The sequence below is a fragment of the Mus caroli genome, chromosome 7 (genome assembly GCF_900094665.2).
Source record: "Mus caroli chromosome 7, CAROLI_EIJ_v1.1, whole genome shotgun sequence".
Classification (NCBI taxonomy): Eukaryota; Metazoa; Chordata; class Mammalia; order Rodentia; family Muridae; genus Mus; species Mus caroli.
Window position 1 is genome coordinate 69517917 of NC_034576.1, and position 24203 is coordinate 69542119.

The 24203-nt window shown below is 42.9% G+C and overlaps 1 protein-coding gene across 2 annotated transcripts in view; it reads left to right on the plus strand.

Annotated features, from left to right (window-relative positions):
- Cers3 (ceramide synthase 3) overlaps positions 1–24203 on the plus strand; it is a 94167-nt gene that overhangs the window by 52604 nt on the left and 17360 nt on the right. For both annotated transcript variants that reach the window (XM_021169033.2, XM_029479087.1), the window contains 5 exons: positions 196–246; positions 1559–1651; positions 2752–2880; positions 6326–6432; positions 12997–13150. In XM_021169033.2, the coding sequence (XP_021024692.1) occupies positions 196–246; positions 1559–1651; positions 2752–2880; positions 6326–6432; positions 12997–13150 (534 nt within the window). The remainder of the gene's footprint in view (positions 1–195; positions 247–1558; positions 1652–2751; positions 2881–6325; positions 6433–12996; positions 13151–24203) is intronic.

Sequence of the window (24203 nt, forward strand, 5' to 3'; positions counted from 1 at the left end):
ACATGTGGGTCAGTGTGACAGTGAACACACACATGTGGGTCAGTGTGACAGTGAACACACACATGTGGGTCAGTGTGACAGTGAACACACACATGGGTCAGTGTGACGTGTGAATACCAGAAAGATGTGTGCTTCCTGCTGAAACCAGTTTTCAACTGACAGTTGTATCTTCTCTCGGCTTCCTTTGTTTTTCAGAAACCATGGGCATATGACCTCTGGGAGGTTTGGAATGACTATCCCAGACAGGTAAGTCCTCCCTAAAGGAACCCCTCCCTAGCTGAACACCAAGTCCAGATACCTTCCTAGATCTCAGGGGATTTCTGTTTTGTTTTGTTTCTTTGGTGGTTGGTTGGTTGGTTTTGTTTTTATGGCCCACTCTTATTCGGGTAGCTTAGGCTGGCCTTACATTCAATGCATACCTAGGTTGGTCCTGAACTTGCAACCCTTCTGCCCTCCTTTCCAACCAAAGCAGCAGGCTAAAATAAATATTTTTGTCCTGTTAGCCTCAGCATAAACAACAACAAAATTAGAAAGCTGCTGGAATGACCCCTCCTCTAGGAAGACAGGGCTTTGATTCTTGTTACCCACGTGCTGGCACATGGCTATCCTTTTCTCCAGCTCCAGGAATCCAGTATTCTCTTCTGCCTTCTGCAGTAACCAGGCACACACATGGTCCATAGATATGTGCAGACAAAATATCCATGCAGATAAAGTAAATAGTAAAAATGAAATAAAACAACAGGACAAAGGAACAAGAAAGCATTAAAAGAAAAGTCCTACTCAGTACACAGATTGTCATCTAGTCCTGTTAATGCTAGCCCATTTGCTCTTCTCAAGAGCATCCGTTAACTCTTGGTGCATAACAAACTATCTTCAAGCCTACTGCCATAAAATGCCAACTGGCACTTAGTAGGATTTTCTCCTGAGTTAATTAATTAATTAATTTTAAAGTTATTTATGTATGTATTCATTTATTTTGTGGCCTCTTCAGCATGATAGCTCAGCTTTCTTAAACAGTGTTCATGAAATCTATGCTTTAATTACATTGACTACTGTCCTTTTGGCCAAATACCGAGATTAAATCCATAGGCATTGAAGGAGGAGACCAAGTAAGGTGGTAAATATTAAAAGGTTGGATTTAGGTAACAGTCCATTCACTCAATAACATATCTCCCTTTGCCCCGTTGTCTCAAGCAATTCCCTACTATAACACTACTAAGAAATATTCTAGCAGTTGAAGTTTAACTACTTTTATTCAGAAGACAATTTTGTAGCCCTTAAATAATTGCATATCTAACAGAACTTACATTAAGCTAAAGTTAGGCATTCACATCGATAGCATTTTTAAAATGTCTTAGTCAAAATATTTCTTTTGGTTTAGAATACTTCTCTACTCTTTCAAAAAGTATACACCTTGACAGTTATCTCTGACTCTTTTGGGGGAATTTAAGTCATTGCTGTCTCTTGCAATTATATGGAACATGAATGGGTGTCAGTAAATTAAAGTATATTGCATGAGATGTCACATTTGGAGTTATGAATGCTCTCCTCTCCTCAGCCTTTGCTGCCGTCCCAGTACTGGTACTACATTTTGGAGATGAGTTTTTATTGGTCACTGGTGCTTAGCCTGAGCACTGATATCAAGAGGAAGGTATGTTCTGTATTTGCAAAACTTCTTTTATCCATTTCTTCAATTTTTCTCATTCCTTTATCCCTAGTCTACCTGGGAATTGTCTGCTGTGCATGTTTAGCTAGCTCACTGGCTATTTTGATTGTGATAGTGCATAGGCAAATTCAATTATACTCATGCTTTGATGGCTTGATAAAAGCCTGCAGAAAAAAAAAGAGACACTTTATGTTTGAAGCTGTTTTCCTGGTCTGCAAATACCTACCCTCCTTTCTGTCTCCTGTGGCTCTGGAGGAAAGCTTGTTAGTGTAATGACTTTAGCGTTGTGCCTCAGCTTTGACTGATGGCAGACTACTTTATACAATTCTTTCTAGTGTTTTCGAAGACTTTGGTGTGGCTATTGCCTCCCACCCCTCAACTTCATTGTTATCCCTCTGAGAAACCTTGTTTGACACTTCCACAGCTTTGCTTTATTCACAGAAAAACTGAGTTGCAGGTATCACTAGTGTGCCCCCAAGGTGACAGCATGATACATTTCAGGGCTGTCTGGTTTACTGTGTCACTGGGTCAGTTTTCGTATTAGGTCCTGAGTTCAGCCACGAGATTTTCCTCAGCAAGTTAAATCAAATGAGAAGCAGTGTTTGTGCCTTAGGTATAGAATTCTATTGCACAGAAATGTATGTTTAATAAAGTTAAGTTCAATTAAATATTAGATTAAATGGTGCTGGCTAGACTAAATGTTCTTTGAGTCAAAGGTTGGTGCAGCCGTCACTAGAGGGTCCACTGCAGTCCAGAGGTATCATCCAAGAAAATTCATAGAATCTGAGAATACCGTGCATGGAGTCATGAAAAGAATATCAGAAGTTACAATTAGATGACAAGTGTTAGGTGCTGTCTCAGAGTTAAATTATGTCATCAATAAGGGTGACACTTGCCCTGGCCCCCTCACAAGAACCCTGTTAAGAAAAACGCACATACACATATGTATATAGACACACACATATATATATAATACATATTAAATTCTAAACATCAAAACATGCAGCTGTAAGTTACTGGTACCATTAATATTCTCTCTTCCACTGCTTTTGCCTAATGGCTTCCTTTTCTCTCTCATTCTGTAGGATTTCCTCGCTCATGTCATCCACCACCTGGCTGCTATTAGTCTGATGAGCTTCTCCTGGTGTGCTAATTACATTCGCAGTGGGACCCTCGTGATGTTTATTCATGATATATCTGACATTTGGCTAGAGGTAAATGTTTACCATTTTAAAAGACAATGACAGTGCCATGTCCTGGTTTTCTCTAAGTGCTCACAGAGAGAATTATCTGTGAGTGATTTGGCAGGGCGCTCTGTCCTGAAAATACCCAATGTCTAAGAAGGTGCAGTCTCCCAGACCCTTCAAGATGAAGCCTTTCGGTGTGTATTTTTCCAGTCTCTACACTGTGCAAGTGAGACTGGTTTGTGTGACTGTGTTCATGGGAGCTGCGCGCTGCTGTCCATTCAGGAAGTGATATGAGATAGCTGAATGAAAAACAAATTCAAGTTTCTTAGAGGCAAAACTTGGAACTGGATTCTCAAGGTTGGAGAGCACCCTCAGAGGCTGGCTGTGAATATTCAGTCTACACTTCCTACAACCCCGTCTCCTGCTGTAGGGAATGCCCACTGGCTTTTGTCAAAGGGTATTCATTTTCTAAAGGAGAAAGAGGGCTTAAAGTGTGTCCTGAAGCAGAGAACACTGAGACAAAAGCCTTCCCACTTCTGCTCCAGAGCTGTCCTTGACCTCTCTGTTAGCATCAGTTCCTGCTGGCACAGGCTATGATTGAGTGGTCCTCTCTCTGTGCAGTCTCCTGCTATAGTTACCAGCATTTCCCAGAACCAGTTGACTCACTTCAGTGTACTGATTCCTAACAAACCCAGGGAAAAGAGTGCTGGACTACTTCATGCCCAGGTTAGCTCCTTGGAGTGCTAATATTTGAATATAGATTGATATGGAAGCAATTACATGTAATAGGATTTTGTTCTTCCAGATTCAGATTTGAGCTTTTGATAACATACTAGAGAGGAAATCTAGTTTTGTGGGCTTCATATGATTCTTCTATGCCCCCCATTTTTATATCTTCTTACAAATATGAAAAACAGGGGTTAGAGAGATGGCTTAGCAGTTAAGAGCACAGGATGCTCTTCCAGCGGTCCTGAGTTCAATTACCAGCAACCATATAGTGTTTGACAACCGTCTATAATGGGATCTGATGCACTCTTCTAGCATGCACCATATATGAACACAGAAAACTCATACATAAATAAATAAAAGTTAAAACAACAATAATAAAAACAAAATATGAAAACCATTCTCAAGGCTTGGCTAGATTTAGCCCATGCGCTGGAAGGTAATTTGCCCAACCCTACTTAATAAGTAACCAGAAGTCATTTGAAGTCAGATCAAAGCAACTGGCCTCTATCTAAGTGATTCTCAGCATAGAGTGTTGGTATATGCTTCAGGGCTGCAGGCTCAGCAGAGCAGGGCTGTGCCAGGGTTGTGTCCTGTTGTGTTTGTTCTGAACATGGTCACCTCACTACAATCACCCCTTTCTCTGGTCCCATCTTAGTGACCCTGGCTGGAAAGCAAGGCTAGGGCCTGAGGAAGAGTTCCATACCTATGTCTTGTTCCTGAACCCTCATTTGCTCCGCCTTGGTGTATGCAGCATTAAAACTCTTCCATTGTGTTTTTAAGGGAACGGGAGATGTTAAGGCTCAGGGCCTGAGTGCTGGCTTTGCTCAGCATTCCTGCTCCCTTGCCATAGACATCACTCCCTAAGAGACTTGGGCAAATTACTTAGTGTTTTGTTTTCTAGCCCCAGCTGGTAACATGAGAAGTCATACCAATCCCTTATGGTATATTATAATGTTTAGCTCATTACTGTTTGAAAAATTTCCAAGTTTTTGGGTAAAAAAAAATAGGGGGTAATGTCATGTCAAACTTCAAGGTTCCTTCATGGTTAAAATATAAGCCCAGCCTCATGTTGTTACTAAATCATGAGTCATTCTTGATCCACAGTCGTGATCTAACTCAAGGCTCATACCCAAGGCCAGTGCCTTCCATCAACAGCTGGGGGTAGAGACAGCGCTGTGTGGTGGTGGGAGGCGGGGCCTCCTTTTGGTGTTTTCCCAAGGACATATGACCCATGGTTTCTTTGAATAGTTGTCAAGTGTTCGCTTTCTCAATCAACTTCTAATTGAACCCAGACCTGGCTCTGCCTTTGCTGTGTAGACATCTTCCGAGTTGGTAAGCCTCAGACAGGTGCTGTGTCCCTTAGCTCTTTCTTTGCAACAACAAAACCTCCCTCAACACCCACAGCTCTTTCTCATACGTGCCTCGTTTATTGCCTTTCTTGGCTTCTGAGTGACATTCTCTGACATTCTCCATGTCCCTGTTTATGTCCAGTACCCAACATTTTTATGTACCCTGATAGTTACTTAGCATTTATTAAGGCCTACCATTTGGTATTTTATTGCTATCCAGCCAAGAGGGTATTGAGGGTATTTCTGTCCAGCAGTGGAATTTTAGCTTCGTGAGTGGACTCGCAGAGATTCTGATACCCCGGCATATATCCAGCCTCCCACCTTGGCACAGCTTCTGACCTTGAAGGGAGCTATGCACTCCATTCTGTCATTCTAAGACTCTGCCCTTTGCCTCTTACCCAGCCCCCATTACTGGGTATACTGGCTTTCTATAGTAGCTGCCGAAGCTGTCCCCACTGTAGCTTCTGCTGCCCCGACAGGATGCCCTCATCCTTGGTGCATGGTGGAAAGCATGGAGAATGCAGTTCAGACACTTGTTGCCTTGCTAGTTTGACAAAGAACTTGAGCCTCCAAGATGTAATTTCTGAACCTTTTCAAGTCTAAGGCATGCTCCCTTGTATTAATGACTTCTCTGTTGGTATGACAAAATATCAGGACCAAAAGCAATTTAAGACAGTTTATTTTGGTGTAGAGTTCTGGTTAGATAGCCACAATAGTGGAGAAGACCCTCAGCAGGACTAGGAAGCTGGAATCCACATCTCAAGTGTGCACAGGTAACCCTCAAATCCAATATGACGCAGTACTGTCCTTCCTCCTAAAAGCTCTATAACCTAAAGTAATGCACCGAGGATGACCAAGCATTCAAATACATGAGCCCCTGGGAGATTCCCTAGAGGGTGGTCTGTATCCAGGCGCTCATGCCTCACCTTCCACTTCCACTTCAACTCTGGGCTTCATGGGAGCGTACAATAGAGCATCCCTAATGTTGCATTGGCTGCAGGATTCCAGGCACCCCACATTTCACTCCTGTTCCAGTTTTTTTCCAGTCCAGCTCCCCTTTTGAAGAAAGGAAAATATGAAATAGATGTTCATTAAAAAAAGCATTAGGATTCATCATGCTCACATCCAGTGTTTTAGAAACATAGGGAGCTTGTTATCACTATTTCACATATCCTTTAAGGCATTATTATATTATTGCAATTTTCAAACATGTACTGAGTCTCAGAGCTTTGCTGTACCTTTGAGGGTTACCACATGGTCAATCTCATCTCACCTATGTTCCAGCTGTGGCTCAGACCTTCCCAGGTGGCTTTCAAGCAAGACCTCATCCAGTGGCTTTTACAATGTATGCCCTGAGCATTTTAACTGAATGTAGTCTCTCTCTTCATTTTCAGTCTGCTAAGATGTTTTCCTATGCTGGATGGAAGCAGACATGTAACACCCTGTTCTTCATCTTCACCGTCGTCTTCTTCATTAGCCGATTCATTATTTTTCCATTCTGGTGAGTAGACAAGGCGCCACATCCTGCCATGTGACAGTCACAACACCATCCCTTCACAGCTTTACTAACAACAACAACAACAACAAACATTGTAGCTTCCTGTATAAGGTGGTGACATGGTAAAGCTGGGAGTGGATAATCACACACGTGCACACATGTCTGAGTTCATGCCAGGATACCATCAAGAAGACCAGTGCCAGGATGGGGCTTCTTATTCTTTGACCAAACCAGAAGCATCATAGAGTGATTTTGTTAGGTCCTGAAAAATGATAGACCCTGGCCAGCTCCACAGCGGTCCCTCCCCTCCACACCCTGACCTGGAAGAGAATGTTCAGAAGGCGCATCCATTCACTCCAAAGCTGCTCCTTCTGGTGGAGCCGAACCTAGCCAGTTCTGCAGCTGGAGGTGGGGCAGCTCGCCCCCGAGTTGACACAGGAAGTGGGTGGAGCCAGAACGGGAGTGAGGGTGATAGCTTTACTTGCCCTGTCCTAAGAGCCTACTGTGTGCTGAGCCCTTCCTGAGGTACCAAGATCAGTGCTTGTAACTCCTAGATGAGGTAGGCAGGGAGTTCTCATTTCACAGATGAACTGGGGTCCAGACGTATGAAGGCAGGCCTTGAAATCTGTGACCTCTGACCTACATCTCCTACACTCAAGAGCCCCGCCTTCGGCCCCACCTCTCTTACTACACTGAGCTCCGCCAGAGCCATTTGCATTTTAATGAATGCTTCTGCCATTCCAGGAGCCAGGCAAGTTTGCCAGGTTGGCTGTGGGTCTCTCCTGAACTTCCCGGTCACAGGGGTGTGGTGAGTTCCACCTCAAGATTAAGGAACCAGGACAAATGGCATCTTGCCAGATGCAGCTATGAAGAGTGTGAGGAATGTTTCAATAGCTTTCTAAAATCAGCTTTCCCTGTTGCTCTTATAAGGAAAGCCACACCCCTGTGAAAGGCTCCTTGAATATCTACACCCACCTCTGGCACCTCCCCTTGTGCCACCTTCCCTGCCACCACTCTCCCCTAAACAAGTTTTAAACTACAGAGCTTTCAACGTGGAGGGAAGTGCCACCAAGGCTCCTTCAACCTCTTGAATTTCCCATCGTGCCTCCCTGCGGGATTCTGTATATGCAGGGACAGATTCCTCCTCCACCACAGCCCTGTCTTCTGCCTTCACTGTCCTCAAGCAGAAGCAAGGTAGCCAGTCTTGCTGTAGTGAGACTCCTCTCCCAGGCTCCACACCCCACTCTTTCTTTCGGTGAATTAAAGTGAGTGATGTATGTGTTTGGTAGTTCACATTACCTGGTAAACTGTGAAAAGAATAGTTGTGGTTTCGTTTTTTGGGTTTTTTTGTTTTGTTTTTTGTTTTTTTTTTTTTTTTGGTTTAGTTTTTTTAGTATTTTTTCACTTTGGCACTGACAGATTTCTGGTAGGGGACTGGGTAAGGGGCAAGTACTTGAGAAGAACACAGATGACCATGGGATGTGGCTATGACTTTGGGAATCTGCCTGCTGGTGAGGCACACCCATGGGACAGCTGCCACTGCAGAGCAGGCTAGAGTTAGCCCCAATGCTAAGCCCATGGACCCAGGTTATAAATTTAGGGGTAATCAGAATAGTACGGGGACCTTTATTCCTGGGAGGCGAGCACACGCAAAAATATACAAATGTCATGATATGGGCTGGGCATTACTCTGGGTGGAGTCTTGTCTTGCGCGGCCGACTCACGACGCTGCAACAGGATCCTTCTGCACACGTTTATTGGGAGAGCTTGATTGTAGAGGCGAATAGACCCTGAGCCCAGAACTGGTGCTGCTTTATATAGGCCTAGGAGAGGCGTGTCTCACACCCGGATTGGTTGTGCTTGGTTGATGCTTACCACCTCATTTGCATGCCTATATCTGATTGGTTAATTTCTCTCTCATCTGATTGGTTAACTTCTCTCTCATCTGATTGGTTAACTTCTCTCTCATCTGATTGGTCAACTTCTCTCTCATCTGATTGGTTAATTTTGGTTAATTCTCAAAACCTCATCTTGGCAAAAAAACTTTACTGCCTATGTATGCGTGGTGGCCAGCAGAAGCCTGTGCCACTCTGCAACGGCATATGTGGCTTCCCACAGTCTTGCATAATAGGCAAGACTCCACCCAGATCCTGGATTCAATCCTCAGAGATTAAAAAAAAAAAAAGAGGTAGCAGCAACAAGTAAGTTCCCCACAATCAGTAAATAACTTCATGTGCATGGGGGAAGGGGCTTGTCCCTGTAATGACATTTATCATTTTGTACAATGAATATAGGCTAATAATTTCTTAACAGAAAATAGTCAGATATCATGTACAAACAGCCCACAAAAGAACAAATGAAAATAGTAACATATAAACATAGCGGAACAGGCAGCGAGCGCCCTTTCCCTCGGAGACTGACAGGACATTTTGCTCAGGATGCGAGGAAGTGATGCCGCCACACTGGGCACAAGAACGTAACGTAAGGTGTGTGTCCTGCAGGAAAGCAGCTGAGCAATATATTGTCACAGGCAATGAGTGTAGTGTCTGACTTGGGTCCAGGAGTTTAGCTTCTCTAAAGGGAGAACTGAACAATTTTAATATGTTTCCCAAGTAATTCCCACCATGTTCTTTACAATATAATGAGAGTTTGGGAAAGCACTTCACTGTCTTATCAGGGAAAAGTTGAGTTGCAATGTGTGGTGGAATGTTCTTGTGCAGCTGTTACAATGCAAACTATGGCTTAGATTCAGCTCTAACTCGCACTCTGGCTTGTTAATAAAGCTTTACTGGCATTCACCCAGCCACTCACTAATTTATATACAAGGTGCCATACAGATGTTCGTTTCTTACAATGACAGGGCTAGACTAAGTAGCTGCAACAGAGACCAGGTGACCAGTGGCCTGAAGTATTTATTACCTTTCCCTTTCTATTTTATTACTTTTTTATTTTTTGAGATTTTTAAAATAATTCCATCATTTCCCCCTTCCCTTTCCTCCAAACTCTCCAAAGGTCTCTTTTCCATGGTTTCTTTCAAAATCATGGTCTCTTTTTTCATTAATTATTGTTTTACACACACACACACGTATGTATGTTTGCATTATTATTATATACATTCATAGGTCTCAATACATAAATGCAACCTGCTCAGTCAGTATAATGTTGTATTTACTACCATTTTCAGCACTGAACACTTCACATTGGATACTGTATGACTGTGCTCTTTCCTGGGGAAGACCGTGCTGTCAGCTGTGAGCATTCCTTAGTTGCCTGTAGTTCTTTGTGTAGGGCTGAGGTCTTGTCATCTTTCTCCGTACATGTGAGCATGTCTGTTGTTGTTGCCCTTGCTCAGCTCATGGGTAAGGAGTCATGCTGGTGAGACTTTATGAGTGTGGCTTCAGACACACTCTCACAGCAAACTCCCAATCCTCTGGCTCTTGCAGTCTTCCTACCCTCTTCTCAGTAACCCCTGATACATAAGGGAGTTGAACTGTAAATGTGTCCACTGGGACTGGGTTCCATGACTGCATTTTGATTAATTGTAGATTTCTGTAATGGTCCTCATCTGTCACAGAGAGAAGTTTCCTTGATAAAGGTTTAGAACTGTCCTTATGTGTGTGTATAAGGTCAGATTTTAGCCTGCAGTTAGGAATTGCACTGGTTTAGTGAGGCGATGGCCATGGCCAAAGAACCTTCTTCAGGATCTGTGGTGTCACTAGCCCTGGTTAGGACATAAGTTCGCTTGCTTCTATTATATAGCTACATTCATTAAGAGGAAAAGGTGTCCGTGTCATGGAGTAGGAAAAATCAGGGTCCCAAATCATATGTGTAGTGTTCTTGACATATGAAGTCATGTAGGTAGAATATAATATCCTAAAATATCATCAGATTTTTAGGCATTTTAAAAATATATTTTGAATTTCTAAAAAGATAGTAGAGTTATATTTTTGAGTTAAAAAGTAAACTTAAGAGATGTCTGCATGAAAATAGGTTACATGGCGAGTTTTTTAACAGGCTGAACCTGAGCTTGAACTCATATAACTCGTACCAGAGGAAGCAGTGAAGAGCAGAGCAAACAGATATAAAGGAACCCTCGAAGTCTTGCAAGTGATGCCTGTTTAGCTTGCCTTGAGTTTTAAAGTAGCAATCTTTAAAACCACCATATAAATACTGGTTGTGGTGGTTTAAATGTGGTTGGCTCAGGGAATGACACTATTAGGTGGTATGACCTTATTGGAGGAAGTGTGTCATTGTTGGGGTGGGCTTTGAGACCCTTCTCACAGCTGCCTGGAAACAGTCTGCTCCTGGCTTCCTTTGGATGACGATGTAGAACTCTCAGTTCCTCCAGCACATGCCTGCCTGGACTCTACTGTGCTTCCTGCCATGATAATAATGGGCTGAGCCTCTTAACCTATAAGCCAGTCCTAATTAAATGTTGTTCTTTACAAGAGTTGCCTTGGTCATTGTGTCTGTTCACAGCAGTAAAACCCTAAGACACTGGTAGAGCAACCCAAATAAGTTATTCATAAATTTCTGATGGCCTTATCAGAAAGGCTTTGTAGTTTTAGAAAACAATGTGACAATGTTTGGTACTCTCCAGAACATACCTTGGACTTCTACACCTTCAATGTACACTTGGAAAGGAGTGTCTCTCTCTTATGAATATACACTTCTAGGATCTTCTATTTGGGAAAGACTAGCTACTTCAAGGTTTTTGAGCAATAGAAAATGATTCTGGCATAAATGAATTTAACTGTTGTCTTGGTCACTGTTATATTGCTGTTAAGAGACACCATGATCAAGGCAACTCTTATTTAAAAAAAAGCATTTAATTTGAGACTTGCTTACAGTTTCAGAGGTTGGTCATTTATCATCATGGTGGGAAGCCTGGAGGCATCCAGGCAGACATGGTGCTGGAGGAGCTGAGAGTTCTACATCTTAGGCCTGGAATGGGGTCTTAAAGAACTTCAAAGCCCACCCCCAGTGATTCATGTCCTCCAACAAAGCCATAATTCCTCTAACAGGCCACACCTCCCAATCCTTCTCAAACAGTTCTGCTCCCAGGTCATTAAGCATTCAAACATATGAGCCTATGGGTTCCATTCCTATTCGAACCAACATAAACATAGAACCTGCCAAGAACTGTATTTAACATGAAGACAGATATCTCTGCAAGACAATAGGCAATGCTGAGGAAGATGTGGACAACAGACATGGGAGGAGGGTAGATGCACAGCAGCCACTCCAGAGAACAATACTTTACTCTCTCAAAGTTACCCCTGAACTTGCCGTATGCCACACAGTTCTACTTACCTACTTGCCCTTCAGTAATGACAACTTCTGTTCACGTAAAAGCATGTGTGTGGGTCTATGTAGTGACTCTATTCATAGTGGTTAAACACAGAAAGCAGTTCCAGTGCTTCTCAATAGGTGAACAGATAAAGGGTGATCAGTCTGTATAGCGGGACACCACTGAGTGACAAGGGAATGCTACTGATTCCCCTGGGGACTTGGTCAAGTCATAAAAGCAGTGGGAAAGTAAAAGACAACAGTCTCAAGAACACTCTGGGAAAAGATATCAGTGAAGGGTGGGGAGCAGAGAAGTGGTTGCACCCACTAAGGATGGAGAGAGCATAGCTGTAGAGGGATATATTGGGGGCATTTCCTAGGCACAGTGGTCTGTTCTGTATCCTACAACTCACTGAGCTCTATGCTAAACCCCATCAAGATTACTGTCAGTTCATTTAAAAATTCAATAATGTATTGAGAAAAAAGGAAGACAAGACACTAAAATTATAGCGTCATTTAAGAGACTGGAACTCTGAATATTTTCTCCTTTTTCTTGTTTTCTCGATTTAAATGAACAAATTTTTTTTTAATAAGTAAATAGATGCTTATAAGCCAACCTTTCTAGGTACTCTAAAATCACAGTCATATGAGGTTTGCTAAGAGAACATTTAGCTTTTCATCCAGGAGTAAGAGCTGAAGATGCCAAGTATCTTGACACATGAGGCAGTTAAAGTTGTGTTCAGGAGTCTGTGTGTGCAGCGGATAAGGAGGGCCGCTCACTTTAGGAAAGCATGAGCTATGTGTTTGGGGAGGGGTGCTGAGGATCGAATCTTGGCCTTGTGTGTGCTAAGTACCTGCTGTCAGGGAACTACATCCTGACCCTCTCATGCCATGGTTGACATCAAGTAAATGAAACCATGTCATAAGGGGCCACATGTAAGCATGTGTCGTCTCTCTTGCATCCATGGCTTCTCTCTTCCTGGAAGCTAAAGCTTTTCTGTTTTCCTAGGAGCAGGGGCTGTCAAACAGGAAGTGGCCTGGAACATCTTTCTTTTCATTTTTTCCTCAGGAAACAGGCTATACTTTTTGATTGTCTGTGAAGTATGATATAAATTCTAATATCACAGTTTCTTTCCTATAGAGAATTTTCTGGACATCTTTTGCTATTAAGGACTGGTGTACTTCGAGGACTGGTGTACTTCGGAAAGGGAAAAATGTGTTTTCTCATTGTGATTCACCAGTGCTTTGACCAACGAGTTTTCCCAATTTTTCCCACAGGATTCTGTACTGCACTCTGATCCTGCCTTTGCACTATCTCGAGCCCTTCTTCTCCTACATCTTCCTCAACCTCCAACTCATGATCCTTCAGGGCCTCCACGTTTACTGGGGTTACTTTATCCTGAAGATGCTCAACAGATGCATATTCACACAGGTAAGGCTCCCCAAGTCGGAGATGTTTCTACACTGTGGTCTCAATTATCTGAATAAAAGTGAGGTTCAGACAATAGATCATGGTGTTCACTTACATTTTCTTACAAGCACATTCCACTTACAAGCACATTATTTGCTTTATTGATTGACAGGGAACAGAAGCTAGGCCCTTATGCTTGTTATATTCTACAGCTAGGCTACCTCACTGGCATATTCAAAGTGAAGGCCAGTGAGTATAAAACTGAATAGTTTTAACCAATATCATTTATTTTTCTTGGTTTGATTGGTTTTGTTTGAGGTGCTGGGGATCAAACCCAGGACCTTTCACATACTAGAATGGTGTTCCACCAGTGAACTGTTGTCTGACTTTTCTGTAAAGACATTTTCTGTAGTATAAGTTTCTCAGGAGAGGCTCTTTGATTTAGGGGATCAAGGAATAGCTCAGTGGTAGAGCAGGTTTCAGGCATCTGAAGTACTGAAGAGGAAGAAAGACTTTATTAGAGGACATGGCAGTTGGTAAATTTTTTTTAATCCCAAAACACGGCTACTAGTTTGAGAATCCTTTGTATTAAAATTTATTTAGTTTTGAGATATGTGAGTATGTGTTTTATAAATATAAATATATATACTACACACACATAATATATATATATACGTGTGTGTGTATATATCTGTGTGTATATATATCTGTGTATATATATATATATATATATATATATATATATATATATATATATATCACATTTATGTGTGTGTGTGTGCAGGTATATGTGTGTATGCAGCTGCACAAGCATGGATGGAACCAGGGGTCAATGTCAGTTGTCTTCCTCAATCATTCTCCACCTTTGTTTTGAGACAGAGTCTCTCACTGAGCCTACACTCTCAGGTTTGGCTTTTCTTCTTGGCCAGCAAGCTCTGGGCTCTGCCTTTTTGATACTGAGATTACAGATATGTTCCACTACTGTGGGCAGCTTTCCCATCAGTGCTAGGGATCTCACCTCAAGTTCTCATGCAAGCACTTTACTGTGAGCCATCTCCCCAGCCCCAGATAGGCTTTGAGATGAGTGCATGGCATCTCAGAGCTTTCTGTTCCTTTGTTGAACTTCCAGTCTGTACGTAACACTTTTTCCATGAGCTTGCTTCTGCTTTTGCAATGTTGCCCATCATTTGGCTGTAGTTTGTTTCTGGGGGAAAAAACTTTGCTAAATACAGCTACACATTGTTTAACTACAGATCACGTTCAAAGATGCATTGCTGGATGATGAAGTCATTATGTGAACTCACACAGACCTAGTTGGCACTGACTACTCCATACTTAGGCTATATTAGCATGATGCTTCTTGGGTCAAGGTGAACATAACATCATGAGAATAATTGGAGCACAAGATAAAATGATGAAGAACTGTAGACATTGAGATGTATGAAACTGGGCTAGAGCAACACAGCAACATCTTTATAATTTGCTCCTATATAAATATGCAAAGGGTTTCACTGTATGATAATTATGAGAGCTATACAATAAATATATAAGTAATATTCATTAATCATCAAGTTCTATATATTATGCATTATTATCTCTGCTGTAATTTTACGCACCCAGCAAAACAGCAGGTTTACCTACACCATCATCACCCCACATGTTCAAGTAACATACTACACTTCAGTGTCAAGACAGCTGCTACCCCCCTGGACAATGGGCACTTGTCATCGTCAGTCATTGTACTCTTACAGGACTAGCAGTACACATGTGATTTCAAGACCAAAAGATGGTTCTGTAATACACAACTGTAATACCAATTCCTAATACCCTTTAGATACTTGACCGTTTATGTTTGTTCATTTTGTATTTACTCTGGACTTTTAATTTCAGAAGTAGTAAGGGCAGGACTTGAGCAATGCATAAGACACAAACACTGACTTAGAGAAGTGACTCACTAGCTACAATTACAGTGTATGAAGTATGCTAACCAGTCAGTCTGGGCCGTGTTTTGGAAGCAGAAGCCACTGGCTCTGAGGACTCGCATGGATTCTGCTGCTGATGGAATTTGACTCGGAAGCAAGTAAAGAAAGTCAGACTAGTTGTGTGTGCCTAAATGAACTTCATTAAGTATCTTCTGGGGTGATAGTTAGAGCGGGTTCGCTCTGGAGCGCCACCACCTGTGGGTAACAGCCTTGTCCCACTGTGAGGAGTTGTGTGCAACAAGTAGCTAGCTGCTTTGTCAAACCTGATTTATTTATTTTCTACTGTAGTAAGTTTATCTGAAAGACCCCTGAAGAGGGAACAAATGAAACAGGTACTGCTGTCACTGGCCTCTAAGTTCCCAGCCATCTATGAGCATCTAGATTTAGAGATCTGAGTTTAGGGATTAATCTTTACCTTACCTGGATTGATATTTTTTAAACTAAACCCTGAGATATTTTTGTTTTCCTTAAACTTCTGACGTGGGTTTTGTTTGGGACTTTCCCCCCTGGAGACAGGGTCTTACTAGGTCATCCTGGCTGGCCTAGAACTTACTATGTAGACCACACTGACTTATAGAGATTATCCTGCCTCTATCTCCTAAGCACTGGGATTAAATCTGTGAACGACTCTTGGCTTCCTGGTTATTTTTGAAAATTGACTTTCCCTTAAATTTGGGAGTACCAGAAAATTAACTTTCACTAAATGTTCCAGATCAACATTCTAGCAACATTCATGAGAAATCTAAATATTTTCCTATGAAAACATTACTTCTGCACCAAAAAATTGAAGAAACAGAGATGAGGTTCCAAGGTGGACAGTTAAACAACTGATGCTTAGTAGTTAGCAGAAAGACACAGCCTTCAGATTAACCTGTGGTACCATCTGGTGAGATGAACCTCCTGTCCTTGTACAGGAACTGTCCTCATATTAACTGATGAGTGACATAATTCTAGGTCTGGTAGGAAGCCATTGGCCACACTTGGAGGCCAATGGACACCCTTGTTTGGTTTCACTGTGACTTTAACATTTCTGATGTCTAACAGATCATGCCAGGCCCGATTAGAAATGCAGCAGTCTGGCAGACACTGAGCAAGAATCCCTGATTCCTCATGCTGTCCTTGGGAAAAGCTGTTTCCAATTGCAATTTGACAGGATCATGGCCCCGCAGCCTAATACTTGCCATGCGCATGACTTCAGCTGGCTGGCACATGTGATCTCTTTTTCTGCTGCAGTGGCAAAACTGGCTGTGAATCTAGCAAACTCCTCCAAAGCCGTTAAGCCTCCCTTTAAAGAATGGCATTTGAAGGCAGAGTTGCATTGCAAAGGGAGAGAAGGGAGCTGAAAGTCTTAGAGGACCAGGGAAACCGACTGCCAACTCCGCTTCAAAAGCTTTTAGCATTTCACGCAACTTAAGCTGGTACGAAGCTGACTAATTCTTGGATTCTTTAAAAATGGAATTACAGAAGTTTATAAATCTCCAAAAAATGTCTTTTAAGTCTTACAGTGGAGATTAAGAATTTGTCTCTTCAATTCCTTTACATGGAGCAGGCTCTCAGAAAATATGAGAATTTGTAGAGCTGGGTAATTTTTGGTGAACAAACCACAGTTTTTTAGGTGGTGTTGTGTGTCAAAACTTTTCCTAGGGAGATGCAACACACATGTCTACTCACCCCCAACAGACAAAGTATGGATACGACTAAAGTACACTTTGATGAACCAATGAGTTTTATTGGGGTGACTTACAGGAGCAGAATTGGTTCACAGACAGCTGTGTCATTAAATCCCACCCCAGCTGGGTGGCAGCTCATCAAAGCTAAACTGCACAGCCTGTGGGCAGTTCAACAGTTTGAAGAGTGTCCTTTTCAGGTGCCTCAGTTGGCCTAAACCTCATCCAGGCTTCTAGGCATCCAGGCTGATTTGGTCTCACATTGTTATATTTGCAGTTTGGCTTAGCTGGGTCTGAAAAGGACTCTAAGCTTTTGTTGCTTACTCTGGGAGGGAGGGGCCTAATGAATCTGGTCCACTTCAGGGACTTCCTGAAGATATTTTGAGTTGTTTACCTTTCTGTTTAAAGAGCTTCCCTGCAGGATGGAATGTTTCAATCCCAGAGGAAAATAATAAACAGCAACTAGAAAGTTATAAAATAACGATTTAATAATGTTTGGACCCCGTATATTTGTATAGCAGGCTGAAAAGAAGGCTAAAATTAGCATGTAATAGTCCCTTCTTTTTCAAATCAGAGGCCTTGCATGTATATACCAAATGAGGGATGTCCACTACTTGTTTTTGTTCTTTAATAGTTTAAAATAAGACTACCACTACAGGACTGGGGCAGAGGATCAGTCTGTAAAGTGCTTGCATTGCAAGCAGGAGGACCTGAATTTAATCCTGAGACCCATGAGAAGTCAGGCGTGATGACACATCTTGTGATCTCAGTGCTTGAGAGGCAGAGACAGAAGAGTTCCTTTGGTTTGCTGACCAGCTAGCTCATCCTAATTGATAAGCTTTAGGCCAATGAGGATCATGAACCCAAAGGAGGTGGATGGCATTGCTAAGGATGGTACCCAAGGTTGCTACCTACCTTCACACATAAACACATGCACTCACAAACCTCCATACATGTGCACCCATACACACATGAATATGCACACATGCATGAATAAAAATAATATAGCTATAGTTTAAAGTTACATGCATAGATCATGCTCACAGACATCCTGCTGCTTGGAAATAGACTTGACACTGAAACTTGATTCTTATAAAAATGGGCAGTTTTCCGATGAGCTACCAGTCCACACACATCACATGAGGAAACATGACAAGCTGACATATTCATCTTGTCATTCTCCACGTAAACACAAGAAGGGCTTTTAGAGGAAATTGGAAGCAACATAGTGCACTTTTATTTAACATGAATTTAACAGAATTTGATCATTCTTAAGCCCCTCATTTCTTCTCTGAATGTCACTGTGGGTCCTGGCCAACTCAAGCATGTCTCTGTGACATCTTGTACTGGTGAATAGCCAAGGCATTCAGGAGGAGCCAGAGAACACAGCCACCATAACCTGGTTGGAGACCGACCTATGGTAACCTTGGCAATCTGGCCCAGCCTCCTGAAACTGGCAATCAGTGTCTGTTGCATTGACAGGGTGACACTTGGCCGGCCCTGCACTGAGTTGATGAAGAATGGAACAGGTTAGGAACCATGAGGAAACTGATTGTTCCAGCCTAGCCAGAATTTACACAGAGATTTCATGACAAAGCCAGTGCTGGAACTGAGGTTCCAGTGGGGAAAACTTCACCCTTTGTTTTAGGCATTATTTGAATCAAGTGTAGAAAATGAATAACTAGAAAAGTAAGTGAAAATACTTGCCTGGAGTCAAAAAGAGCAAGTAACATGAATATACCAAGTACTCAAAATATGAGATTAAAAGGCAGCGAGCGCAGGGCTGAGCATGTGACTCAGCTGACAAAGTTCTTGCTGTGCAAGAGTGAGGATCAGAGTTCAAAACCCCAATCTGTAGCAGAATGTCACCACACCCGTAATCCTGGCACTAAGGAAATGGGACAAGGGAAGACCCCTGGGAGTCGCTGGCCACTGAACTGGACCCTGGCTCAGAAAACAGGCAGGTGATTCCTGTGAAACAGCGTCCAAGACTGTTTTCTGGAAAGCACATGTATTCACACGCACACAGTCAAGTACACTCACACAGACACACAGACACAGCCCTACCCCCCCCCCCCGCTATCCACACACACAACCCCTCTAAACACAAAACAATCAAAATAGAATAGCACACGTCTTTTAATTTACTTTTGAACTTATTAAAAGCCCCCGAAATGCTTTCCTCATTACATTTATCCTGAGCCTCTTCTGTCTAAAGCAATCAAGTAGCCAAGAGCACAGGCCCTGGAGACTTTGTTTCCAGCTCTTCAATTTCCCAGGTGAGTGGTCATGGGCTTGTTACCCATATTTGCTGCCTCAGTTTCCTCATTTGTACCCTGGAGCTGGTGACACTGTGTGGGACACACCAAGGCACAGGGTGCCCTGGCTTCCGTTGCCACTGGCATAGCTCCTTCAGTGACATCCTTCCTACCAACTCACCATGGCTGCAAGGCCAGCTGCCTGGCAGCCAGCCCCCAGTCAGGCCATTCATATCGCTCCTACAGGCTGTGCAGCAGCTGATGTTGGATGTCAGGACCCTTGGCTTCCCACCAAGGCTCCAGGGGCAGTGTCCTAAGCTGTCTTTTGCCAGGTGACTGTTGTGACTCACATTCCATGGTCCCTGCTGATATGTCCTTGCAATGTCACCATGTTACAGAGGAAATATAAAAAAGAGGCCTGCCTCCAGCTCACCAAGGTTTTAGTAGGTACTGACAGAAATTAAAATGCCCTTCATTAAGCAAAATTTGTGAAAATTCCTTTCCTGGCATGGCAGTTCTACATCCTTCTTCCTCCGTCCCCTTGCCCATGAATCTTCCAGTCCCACCTCCGTCTCTCTGCCCAGCCATTGGCTGCTGGCAACTTTATTTACCAATCAGAGCCAACTGTAGGTAGGGACCCTCAGATTTACATTCGGATTCTCGTGCAATTTTGGGAACCCAGATAACATAATGCAAGCATTAAGCAGAATCCACAACAGTGTAGAGTCTCCACATGCAGCTGCAGCAGCATGCGTCTGATGCTGGCAACACCACCTGTCCCTGCAGCTCTTAATTCCAGGCAACCAACCTCTGGTGGAGAAGAGAGTACATTTACATTATTTAAAGAAAACCAGGGGCCTTGGGGACAGGGGTACTAACTAGAACAGCCCTTTGCCTCTTCAGTCCATTCTGCTTCCTGGGAAGGCATTACAGAAAGCAGCTGGATGCCAGAGCTGGCTGAGGATGGATGGGCTCTCCAAGGAGCCTTCAGCTTCTGGGTGTCCATGTAGAATCTACAAGCCCCCCATCCCCCAAATTGCTTACAGATTAACAAATCACATGGATGGCTTGCTGTGCTTGCTTTAATTGTGTATTAGCTTCTTTTACATACTCCTGCCTTATTGTGATTTCTGACTCTGGTTTCAAAATGCCCAGTGCTGTCAGTTCGTTTTTAAAAAAATGAAATATTACATCTATTTATTTCATGTGTAGATTTGCACACTTGAAGAGCTCAGAGGACAAATTTCAGGAGTCTGTTCTATCCACCATATGGTTCCTGGGATTGAACTCAGGTTCTCAGGTCTGGCAGCAGGTACCTTTATCTGATGAGCCATTTGATCAGTCCAGTGTTATCCATTCTTCAGAGGCACTAGACTAGTGAAATCACCTACCCAGAAAGAAGCCAATGAGGCAGTTTCCAGAAAGAAAAGCCATCAAGGAAAACAGACTCTGAGTTGTACTGTTCACATTCAGAGTTTTACTCCTGACTCCCAAATAGGCTCACTTAAGGCCCCTAGATCATAGACCACATCTTGCTCCAGCTGGAAAGGACAACAAGGATGGGAAGATCCAGGCACAAGCACTCAGAGAATCTGTGACTTGGCTTGTACCCATGATTTAAAAATCATTTGACAAAAACGCAATGAGTTTTCATATAATTCTGAAAGGAACAAATTGTCACCACGTTCTTAGCATTCAAACACACACACATACACACACAGAGAGAAAGAGAGACAGAGAGAGACACAGATGGAGACAGAAAGACACAGAGACAAAGAGGGAGACACCCAAAGAAAGATTCAGGGACAGAGATATACAGAGACAGGGAGAGAGAGAGAGAGAGAGAGAGAGAGAGAGAGAGAGAGAGAGAGAGAGAGAGAGAGAGAGAGAAGGGGGAGGTTGAGAGAAAGAGACTCCACACAGATGCCTTCTATAGAATCTGACTTTAGACAAAGGGACAGACGTAATTGATGTAATTCATGGCTTGTTAATAAATCTACACAACTGCTCCAGGATGTGAATGTGTTATTAAAGGGCTCTTGGGCCAAAGAGATTGGTAAGTGCAGGTGTGAGGGAGACTCCATGCTGGTCAACACTGTCCTTGTTAATCTCCAACTATTTTCTGTGGCCACATCCTGTGTCCACCTCCTCAGCCCCAGTGAGTAAATCTCAGAGCGAGCTTCAAATAACACAAAGAAAACATTATTCGTGAGAACTTAGAGAAGCGAAAAGAACACTTTGCTTTATCGTGTGGGCTCTAGGGCCCGAGTGATTTATGAGGCAGAGGCTTGATCCTGCCTTCTGTTTTGTGAGCATCAAGTATGCCATCCACCTCACTCTGTGCTCTCTAAGGAGCCGTGTTCTTACAGTGGTGTTTCCTACTATGTAAGCGATCAGGAGATCCTGAGGGCAGCTCTGGATACAAACTCTTCCTGCGACTCCACAGCTCACAGACTCCACAGACTCATGATTGTTTCAAACAACCAGTATGCACACCTATTCTGATGTGAACCTGGAAGCGTGGTTATGTTGTTCAGGGACATGGGCTTGGCTATCCCGTGATTTAATTGTGTCTGATCCACCTGCCAATGGGGCCCAGCTTCATTAGAGCCATTGACTATTGTCAGAACTGATGCTATCATGTAACTGCCTAGGTGATGCTTGCATGCACCCCCAATACAGCTGAAAAACAAACAAACAGACAAACAAACATGACTTGCCCACTTTGAGTATGAGATGGGATGAAAGGTGTGAAAGAACTCCAGGCTTTTGAAAAGGCCCCAGGACCTGTCTGTTCAGAGGAAGAGAAGGATAAGGAAGGGATGAGACTCCATGTAAGTGTTCAGGAGGCTTGAGGCAATTTTCTTCCTTATAGCAGTTGGATGTGTGTGTGTGTGTGTGTACATGAACTTTTGGAATACTCTGTTCTCCTACATCTGTGACACAGTGAGGGTACTGGGATGGGCTGGGAAGAAGTTGCAACAAAAGCCTCAGCCAACTCTACAGAAAGTGCTGTAGCTTAGGGTCCCCTCAGAGGTGTCTCCTTTGAGGCCAGCCCATCGTTAGAATGTCACTGAGCATGTGTTGCCTTCTGCAGTGGCCCATAGCTCCGAACAAGATGGCTTTTGCCACCCATGAAAACACTCAGCTGTGTGCCTCCCTCCATGGGATATAATGGAACCTTGCTCCCAAAGGACTTCTAAGCAGAATCACCATATGATCTGTATATTCCCTGCTGAAACCTGATACAAATTCCAAGAGAACTTTATTTCTCTGTGTCAGGCATCTGAAGAATCAGAGGGCTTGTAGTCCCAAGCACCACCTCTCATGCGAGACTGGGCAGAGTCTTTACTTTGTAAAATCTCCTTGTTGTTAATAACTGGTTTTCCTTACAGAGTTTAGGTCAGGGCAAAATGCTGTATGTGAACTATCTGTTGCAGACTTTATGACCTGGAGCACATGGTGGTGGTATAGACACTGGGCCATGCAGCCCAATGGTGGTGGTGTAGCCATGGGGCCATGCAGCCTGATAATGGTGGTGTAGCCATGAGGCCATGCAGCCCAGTGGTGTAACCATGGGGCCATGTAGCCCGGTTTACCATTCAGTCTCAATTCCAGTTATTCTTCCATGCTGTCATTTCTCTTAGGATGTCTCTCTCTCCTGAATGTGTTCACACGCACATGCATGCAGAGGTACTCCTGTGTGGAGGAGACAGGAGACCGTGTGAAAGCCAGCACTCAGTCTCCGGTGGTATTCTCTGGGCGCTGCCCACCTTAGGCTTTGGTTTGGGTTTTTGAGAAAGTCAGTGGACTCTTTATTACTTCTGGGTTGTGGGCTCCAGAGCTGTTCATGGTATGGGTCCAGTTCCTCATCTCTACTGTTGATGTCGGCCTGCACTCTGGCCCTGGCTCCCATAGTATCTGCATAGTATTTCCCTAGGATGTTGTCTGTTAGAAGTCCTCTGGCTTCTTATCACTGTTATTTTAAATGATATATCCTTTCCCTGTAGCTTTGTTTTTTTTTTTTTTTTAACTTCTTCTATCCATGGATTCATAATGATTTTTTAAATCAAATTCAGGTTTACATATGTTTTCCCTGCAGTGCTGAGGGCCAGTCCTGGGGGGTTGTGTTTCTGGGCAGATGCCTCACCAGCAAGCTACATCCCTCACCTTCATGTTTTTCTATCATCCTTTCCTCCTTACCCCCTCCTGTAACTTCATGCACAGTTTACTTTGGCTATGGGTTATTGGTACTTTGTTCATTTTTGAGTTTTCCCCTCTTTGTGCTTCATTGTTGATAATATCTGAGGCGCTAATCAGTACTTCGTCTTTTCTTTCACAGCACTTAACCTGTGGTTAATCTTGTCTAATGTAATGTTTTATTTCAAATATTTGTTTTTCTCCCTATAAATTTCATTTTGGTCTTTAAAATATCTTCTGTATTTCTTTCCATGGTATGGTTTTCTTCTGCATCCTTGAATAGAACACACACACACACACACACACACACACACACACACATATATATATATATATATATATATATATATATATATTTCAGATTTATTTATTTTATGTGTTTGAATATTTAGCCTTCAAGTATGTCTCTGCATCATGTTCATGTGTCTGGTGCAGGTCAGAGAGCATAGATCCCTTGACATTGGAATTATGTGCAATTGTGAGTTGACACATGGGTGCTGAGAATTGAACCCAGGTCCTCTGTAAGAAGAACAAGCACTGTTTACTGCTGAGCCATCTCTTCACCTCTTCAGCCTTACAAGGAATTGCTTTAATACCACGCCCCTTCAAACCCTTTATTTCTAGATCTGTTTCTGCTAAGTTAATTTCTCCCTGGGTATGTACCACATTTACAAGTTTGTAAATTTTGTGATTACTTTTTTTTTTTTTACTCAAAACAAGCCATTTTAAATTGTTGAATGCTAGATTTGTTTTTGTATTCTTTTAAATGGAGATGAATTTTGTTTTTGAAGGCAGCTAGATTGCTAATGATAGCTGTGGTCTTTCTAAGACTTAAATGCTGGTAAGACTTAAGGCTGAGTCCAGAACAGCCTTCAGTCTGTGCCTATTAAATAGAGGCCTTAATGGCCCCTAGATGTACTTGCACTGGGAGTTCTCACTGTGGCTTTAAGAAGACAACAAATCTCTG